Source organism: Dermacentor variabilis, chromosome 1 (assembly GCF_050947875.1).
Source record: "Dermacentor variabilis isolate Ectoservices chromosome 1, ASM5094787v1, whole genome shotgun sequence".
In the NCBI taxonomy this organism is placed as follows: domain Eukaryota; kingdom Metazoa; phylum Arthropoda; class Arachnida; order Ixodida; family Ixodidae; genus Dermacentor; species Dermacentor variabilis.
This window is the reverse complement of record NC_134568.1, coordinates 129,547,572-129,556,535: the sequence shown is the minus strand read 5'-3', so window position 1 is coordinate 129,556,535 and position 8,964 is coordinate 129,547,572. Positions and strand designations below refer to the sequence as shown.

The 8,964-nt window shown below is 40.8% G+C and overlaps 1 protein-coding gene across 1 annotated transcript in view; it reads right to left on the bottom strand.

Moving 5' to 3' along the window:
• Nucleotides 1-5,659: 5,659 nt before the first annotated feature.
• Nucleotides 5,660-8,964, bottom strand: part of Arp5 (Actin-related protein 5) — a 65,787-nt gene continuing 62,482 nt past the window's right edge. The window contains exon 18 of the mRNA XM_075694741.1: nt 5,660-7,877. Coding sequence (XP_075550856.1) covers nt 7,675-7,877 — 203 coding nt within the window. The 3' untranslated portion in view covers nt 5,660-7,674. The remainder of the gene's footprint in view (nt 7,878-8,964) is intronic.

The following is an 8,964-nucleotide window of genomic DNA, read 5'->3' as shown; positions in this document are numbered from 1 at the left end:
TTTTATTTACTAATTTTTTCAAAGTTTTTGAAAGGACATAAAAAAAAAATTATGTTTTCAACAGTGAGTAGAGTTTAGCTCTCTTAGATGCAAAAGAATTTCAAATTGGTTCAGCATTTGTCAGAGTATTTCTGTGTTTCATATGAATTTGAATAGGGCAGTCGGAATTGGCACCATGCTAAGTCTTCCTTTCAACAAGATAAACCTTGATTTCAGTGGTTAAGAAACAAATAAATGAAAACATATATGCTTGCTTTTTGAAAAAAGTGGAGTTTCACAAGAATGCTGCGTAAAATTCAGCTGTCGGGTAAGCTGATCCAATCCTCGGTACATGCTTAATCATTAGTGAAGAGTAGAATCTAAATTGGAAACATAATCTTAACAAAATTTTATTGTTTTATTTCTTGTGATACCAACTTTGCACCATAATCTGCTGCTAAAGAAACTTTAATGTGTAGTTAACATTTGCATTGCTACCCAGACAACACAAAGCATCCCATGGATGTCCCAGAAAGATCCAAACATCTTGCCTCTTTATGGGACGTACTGAGGATGTCCACAGCACCATGCCCACAATGAACTTTAAACCCAACATCTCCTGCTGGACTTATTGCGAACTTAACTGGACATATATGTCAGCAACAGCCCTAGCAGGATATTCTCAGGACATATTGCTTCTAGGTGTGTTTATCCGAGAACTTCATGCTTGTCCGAATGAAAGTGAGTATAACCAAAAACAAAATACAAATGGCTCACTGAAAAAAAAAGAAACAAAAGGAAAAAAAAAAAACATTGATTTTTAGATGTTGTTTTAGACATTATTATTATTAGCAGCAGTAGTAGTAGTAGTAGTACTAATATCATTATTATTATTGGACTTGTGTCCGAAGCACACCTTCCACCAACGGCTCTCTTGAAGTAAGAAAAGCAGATCTCAAAGGCTATGCCACCGTAAGTGCATAGCGGGTGCTGCACCTGAGGTTGTTCGTTTGATACTGAACTGCTTTTTCAATCGTGGCAAGAAACAGACGCAAAATTTCAGAAATTTCTGAGCAAGTGAAAGCGCACAAATATCAAAACAGAGCCTTACAATATGGGTTCTCATACGCCAAGCTGCGTCATGCATATATTAACCCAATTTGTAAATAATTAATTGCCATTTAATTACAGTGTGAAATACTAGTGCCTTGGAACACGTCCTGACATCACCTTAAAATGGTCCTCCAATTATGTGCCTACTGTGTTCTCAGTATCTACCTGATCAGAAGCCTTTTGGGATTACCGCAGGACATCCTTAGGATGTACGAATGTACTGATGCCGACATCCCAGAGATTTACTGGGGATGCCTTTGTGTTGTCTGGGTATGGACCGTTTTGGAACCATGTTCATTGCTAGACTTTGGTCAAAATGGCTCGGTCTCTGCCTATATTGGCGTGGCACCTGCCCATACGGGCTGGACATGAACCATTCTGACTTATCATGGAGGGCTAATGGAAGATTTGGAATAAAAACAGATTGGAATAGTTCTATGTTATACCAGCCCTTGTTTTGCCTATTTTTATGTCTTGTAATCAAGAACATCTCTCAACGTTGTGTCTAGCATTCTTTGTTCCATCACTCTTTGCATGGTCCTTGAATTGTTCACAAGAGTCAATCTCCAAGTTTCTGCCCCACGTCAGCACCGCTAAAATGCACCGATTTTACACCTTCCTTTTCAATGATAATGGCAAGCTTCCAGTCAAGAGCTGACAATGTCTGCCGTATACGGTTTGGATCAGAGAGCAAACGGGTATAGCCGATATTCTAATTGACATTAAGAGAAAAAAACAGAGCTGGGCCGGGTCATGTAATGCGCAGGTTAGATGATCGGTGGATGAGTAGGGTTATAGAATAGGTGCCAAGAGAAAGGAAGCGCAGGCAAGGACAGCAGAAGACTAGGTGGGGCGATGAAATTAGGAAATTCACGGGCACCAGTTGGAATCAGTTGGTGCAGGACAGGGGTAATTGGAGATGGCAGGGAGAGGCCTTCGTCCTGCAGTGGACATAAAATAGGCTCATGATGTTGATGAAACAAGAATGTGTAATAAGAGAAAGAAAATCATGACTTCAGGAATAGAAACAATACTTGAAACAAGATTCGATCTCATTTCAATAGGACATTACGTTGGGCATGTTGGTAATCCAAACTGAAAACTGCCGACAGTGCAAAACGACATGAATGGCATAGAAAAGATCGACAGTGCAACACAGCACTTGTCTGTGCATCTTTCCAGTGTCATCCGCATTCTCAATACTTTTCAGTGAGATTGGATATATTTGTTTTAATTCTTTTACAATTTACTTCACTGCTGTTTTCATAAGCTGTTTAAGGAACCATCTTCAGTCTCAATAACTGACTGAATTTGCTTTTAAAAATGGTTGTATGCTCATCAGATTGCACATGCTTGTTGATGTTGGCCAGTGCTTCCACAATAGCAGCCTTGTGCAAGTTTTTAGCATTGTTTTGCTCTGTTCGCCTCCCTCTCACCGATTCCCCCCTTACATAGCGGTGTAGCAGGTTTAAATATTGGGACCTGGGGTGCCGCTGCGATTGTGAAGTTACCGCAGAAATTCACAGCAACCCAATCACGAGTCACAAAGGCCTTGTGGGAAGAAGCAAATTGCTTGGGTCTGGTACCTTACATTCTAGCGCACAGAAAGTCCGACTGTTGACTCTGCCACTTAAAGGTGTTTAGTAGCAGTCAGCATTGCCTTTTCAAGGTTTCCACTCACGATGGCCTCTGCGGGCAGAAGGCACTCAACTGTTTGTATGACTTTAGCAGGGTACTATGTTGGGCAAGTTAGCACATAAATAATAAACATACTGTGGCACAATGTAAAATAACATATGGAATAAAAAAAGAGACAACAAAAAGAGCTGGTGCTCTTTCTGTCGTCTCTTTTTCACTCTTCTGTATGTTATTTTTCATTGCGCCACCATACGTTTATTAGATTTGTTTGACGCCCGACAAATGGCAACACACCTTCCTCCTTGTCACAAACGACAGTTTGCCATTTGAAGCCGTAAGCTCCTTTCTCTTGGTGAAAAAAAGTTATTTTCACCACATTCAAGAAGGTGGAAATCTCCAATCTCCAAGTCGCTGTGGTCAGTGTCAAAGGCAACTGGGACTACATGCATTTCCGTGTCCTGTTTCACGACTGTAAGATGGCAGCAGAGTTGATGAAAACAATGTTAAACATCTAGACAGACAGAATGAGAATGTTGTGTCTACAGCATTTTGAGAAGCGCTGTCCTCAAATACCTTGCACACCTTGTGTCACATGCGCACGAGGAGAACATCACAACCTCACTTTGTTCACCAACACACAGCTGTTGTATATGTAGCATTACATGGAGTCACTTGTTTTGTCAGATGATCTCAGACAAGAATGCTCATCAGATGCAGTGCAACAGTGAGAAGTATCATGTGCCAAATGATGGAGGTAATTTATTTAACAGAAATGCAGAGAGAGAGAGAGAAGGGAGGTTAATCAGATGGAGTACAGAGCACCTGCTCTAGCTTGCTAGTCTGAACTGAAGCAGTGGGACAGGGAAGGCGGTAGGAGTGATTATGAGATGAAGGTGGATACATACAGAGAACAGTAAAGTTACATGTCACATGTACACAAAGGAGAGAGTTTTGAGAAGCAGAACATGTAAAACAAAGCTCAACCTCATGCAAGGCTTGCCCCCCTCCCCCCCCCCCCCCCCCCCCCCCACTATGTGCAATAACAATTCCATACTCAACCTTTTCGCTGTCCTTGATGATGACACAAGTCATTGGTGCTGGTGTGCTGTGGCTTACTTTAAGCAGACAAAGTACAGCCGTGTTGGTTGGAGCAGCGCGAGAATACTGCATGATCGATCATACAGACTTGTGTACGGGCCACACCCCCAACTAGGAAGCCCAAAATTTTGAAAAAAAAATTTCCATCGGAGAAGCAGTCGGGTTCGGTGTCCCAATTCTGTGCGCACATCAGCGAATTTTCACATGCTGCACACTTCTGCATGCCCCTACTAGATGGCGAGCACGGCATGTTGACTTCTGATGCAATGGTATATTCAGGGATCTGGGGCGTGCAGTAGTCACCGACTGCGTCAACACCATTTTGACCAAAACGTTCGGTGCTATGTAAGGGCCCCACCTCGTCAAAATTGTGAAAAATAAGTGTGGCGCTCACACGAGTCTATACGGTATGCTGACTAGCAACATATATTAAGCAATGCTGACCGATATGAACCGAGCGTTAATTTAGCATTGTAAAATGGAAGAGGCCAGACACCGACAAAAAGGATTTAAACACATTGTTTATGTTTCAGTTCCTGTGGGGAAGTCGAAACGTTAAAACAATGTTACGTCTTTTTGGCTGGTGTTCTGGCTGGCCCCTTCCTTTTTACTGTGTATCATTCATACCAGATGGGCTACAGTCCATACTCGACTTCAGTATTTAGCATTAAGAGGAAGCTTTACCTCAAAATCTTCAATATATATGCACGCAAACACAGAAATCGTTTCGCTCCCGAGCCAGTGCATCAATTTTGATGAGATCTGTTGTATTTAAAACAATAAGTTAAAATCCACTGAATGTTGGCAGCAGGTTTTTAATTTAGCTGAATTTTTACAAGAATTGTTCAAGCTCAAAAGATTTCAAAAAACAATTATTACGTTTAAAAACTCTGCAATAAAAATGATATCGCAACTATAAACTACACCTATTGAGAGATTTAAGGTGAAAAAATTGATGTATCATAATATGCCACTAATTTACGAGTAGAATTTTTGAAGGACCTTCATAAATGTTACAAAAATTTCACGTAAGTGGTAAAGTGATACATCAAATTTGTCTACTTCAGATGCTTTAACAGGTGCAAACTACAGAACAGCTATATATGTTACTGGTATTGAGTTATGAACTTATAAACTTTGTGCTTGTTCTTTTTTACAACTGCCAATTTTCGGCAATTTTTTAATATTTTAGGCCTAAATCAACATTTTGCTTTCTACAGTCGGTAGGATTCAGTCTTTTTGCTTAAAATGCAACAAATGTCAGTCGAATTGGTTCAGCGGTCATCTAATGAGAGCATTTCTGCATGTCAAAGCCCTGTGAATAGGAAAATCTGAGTTGACCCTGAGCTAAGGCTTCCTCCTAAGCATATTACGATATTTCTGCTAGGCCTTCCAGTTTCTTATGAAGCAAAGAAGTTCACAATCATTCCAGAATGTGAGCAAAAGAGCGAATGGTCACACAGATGGCATGGTGTCTGTCTGGCTAAATAAGTGAAGACTCCAGAGTGAACTTAATATCCACAAGAAAACGGAGTTCGGTGTGGGTCTAATCTCTGCATAAGTCAGCTACATAAACAAAAAGATCGACTCTCCATATGTAGGCCAACACAACCACCTTAGGGTAATTGCTCCAAGGAAGGTGATCAATATACTACAATGTAACCTTTTCATTGGGACACGAGAGCGCCTCCTCTCTCAATTTTTTGCATATGGGGAAAGTGTACATACTTTGGCTGCTCCTAGTACTTTCGAGCAGGTGCTCACGTTGGCTCAAGACAGTCCAGATGGTATTATGGCAAAGCCCAAGGAGCTCTCATTGAAAATAAGTTGATCAAGCAAAGCTCAATGCCTTTATTAAGTGACAATCGTTTTGTATGTCTACTCCTCGAGTCATACGTTGTAATACGCAGTAAATTAAATTGTAAGACAACATTCACAGCTTTTAGTACATGCCAATTATTTAGCATGTGCATGCCATAACAATTGAGCAATATTTCTACAGTGCCAGTCACTGCAAGAGCAATTTAAGATCTCATGTGCCAACTCTGGTAACATACAGTGGGGAAATGGAAAAAAATTACAGAAACAGTTAAGATTGCTTAAGTGTGGGAATGCGAAAGCATTAGTGAAATGTTTTTTTCTGAGCATACCTTGTTTGCACAAGCCCTCGCCTGTGTTCTATGATAAGGCCAAACCACAACGCGCTCGCTTGCCCGCAAGGAGTTCGTAACGTTAATGCTTTTCATCTTATACACGCATGACGTGGCACCTCCCCATTGGTTGCGTCGTCACATGCCCAATGACGCATGCACTAGGCCACACCTTTAGTCCGCCAGATGGCTGCGACGTGATGTGTGCAATGAGCACGCACTAGGCACACCTTTAGTCAGCAAGAACCGTGGAGTCATTGTGGCATTGGGGAAGCATGCTCGTCTTGCAACCGCCTGGGTCCAGTTCCTATCCAGACCAAAATTGACCAAATTTTCTTTTCAAAGCCATTGATTTACTTTGCTTACAGAATCCTCACTGAGAAATATGATGTCAATCCAAGCATTTTTGATGTTTTTACTCTGCACCATCGGCCATTTTTGATACCATCGCTCAGTGGTAAGACCAACGGATTTTCACGTAATGGGCATATAATGCTTTCGCATTAAAAACCAGGCAACGCAAGAACGATGCCAGGACTTCCTCACTAGTACAAAATGCCATCACTGAACTTCAGAAGATGCCAACACAAGATCACTTTTTATGAAATCGGAATTCCACAGAGACCAACACTTGAAAAAGGCTGTCACTGGAGTCATGGCACATACAGAACATGCTAAACAAGATCAGCTGTTCTACGTGCAAGCTCTCCACCGTTTATATTAATGCTCTGCATGCCGCATTCAAGAGAAAACGGAACCCGCCGTGGTTGCTCAGTGGCTATGGTGTTGGGCTGCTGAGCCCGAAGTCGCGGGATCAAATCCCAGCCACGGTGGCCGCATTTCGATGGGAGCGAAATGCGAAAACACCCGTGTACTTAGATTTAGGTGCACGTTACAGAACCCCAGGTGGTCGAAATATCCGGAGTCCTCCACTACGCCGTGCCTCATAATCAGACAGTGGTTTTGGCATGTAAAAGCCCATAATTTAATTTTGTTTAAAGAGCAAACAGGGGTTCACAAGAACAGTAGCCTCCCATCTTCAGTGTCAACAACCAACCCCTAGTCGATGCACCACTTCTACACCTTTAACATCTTTGTCGATCAACTCCAACAGAAAAACAAGCTCACAAGCATAAGTGAAATTCCTTCCCTCTATTATCAAGACGTTCCGTAAACCTGCATTCCACAGATGTCCACCATTTAACCCATAAAGGAGTCAAGTTGGCCTCGAAATGCAAAGTTTAATGAATCCCACTCATTGGTTGATGCTGTTACTTCATAATTCATATATATATATATATATATATATATATATATATATATATATATATATATATATATATATATGTTTTAAACAGAGTATCTTGCTCTTAGCACCTGAAACAGCCAAACTTGAATGCTCAAACTATGGTTGCAAACATTTTAATTACAGTAGTATGCTATTATCAGTACCACAGTCCCAGCTAGGCAAAAAAACCAGTGTCCTTAGCTGTGTTGCCCGACACTATCGGATCCCAACGCAAAAATAACTAAACAAACATGTTTATCATAAACTGAAATGAGCAACATAATGCGTACAGCAATAGAATGTCTCTTGATGAAATGGAAATAGTTTACAAGGACAAAACAATTCAGTCAAGATAATTTACATTTTGTCTGAGTGTCTTCTTCCTTTTTGCATAAATAGTGACATCTATCACAATGTACTAGATTGCAACGTCAAGGGCTTTGCAGGTGATGGCAAAATGGACGAGCTTAACACATTAGAATAGCAATGCTCCTTCAGGTAGTCTGGACCTTTCTCTTCATACTCCGCCCTTTTGATAGCAAACTTGCTGAGGAAATCTCTTTGCATAGCACATTGCCTTGCACCTTTCCAGCTATCCGAGGCTGGGTTTTCTGGAAAAGGTAAAGAAACAAGTTTTCCATAAGTTGGCCAGCATAATTAAGCATGTGCACTGGCAGCAGAAAAAGAAAGTGGAATACATCTGCAGTTGAAATGGATTTTAGTTTTGGCATTATACACCGAAGCCAAGTCTAAACAATGCAAAAGAATCACAGAAAGATGAAGACAAACTGATCAACAGTGGGCAAAGAGGGGAAGCCTCAGCCTAGAGCCAATGTAAAAGACAGGTCTTCTTGTTGAAATACTGGCTCTGGGCTTTCCTTGTTTGATCAACAGACACTAAGGGCGTGTTGTGGGTCTGGTCTGCAGTAAAACCAGTCTACTTAGACGGCCGAGACAGCTTTGAGCCCAAGTACTGTAATGCATTTGGAATGCGTCTATGCTACTTAACGCTACCGTGTGTTAATAAAAAACAACTCAGAAAAACACAACGCGGCCTATTTTAAGACTGAAAGGAAGCCTGTCTACACTTTCTTGTGCACAGCAAAACTTTCCAAGAAGTTTCCATGCAAGCTGCTCAGCCGCCATCTTGTTTGAATAACCTATACCGTTCTTAACTACAATGCTGTCCTCGCAAAGCAGTTTTCTTTCTTTCCTGGCTTTGTCAGAATCAGATTTAAGAGGAAGCCTTATCTCGGGGCCAACTCTAACTCCACCTATTCAAATAAATGTAAAATGCAGAAATGCATTCATGAGACAACCGCCGGACTGATTTGAATGAAATTTGTTGCATCTGAGACAGTTAAATTCTAGTGAGTGTAGGAAGCAGAATTTCGATTTAGGATATGAAATTTTAAAAACATTTGCCAAAAATTTGTGTTTAGAAAAGTAAATAAAAATATAATCACAACGTTTACAAATCTATAACACTACCGAAAATAGATATCGCAGTTCTGTGAATTGCATCTGTTAGACCATCTAAAGCAAACAAATCTGATATATAAATTTACAGCGCAAGAGAATTTGTTGCAATAATACCAGGAGTTTTGGAAAAGTCCTACTCACAAATTAGTGGTATATTTCAAAGGGGTGCTTATACATCACATTTGTCTGCTTTAGATGTATTATTAGGTACGGTTT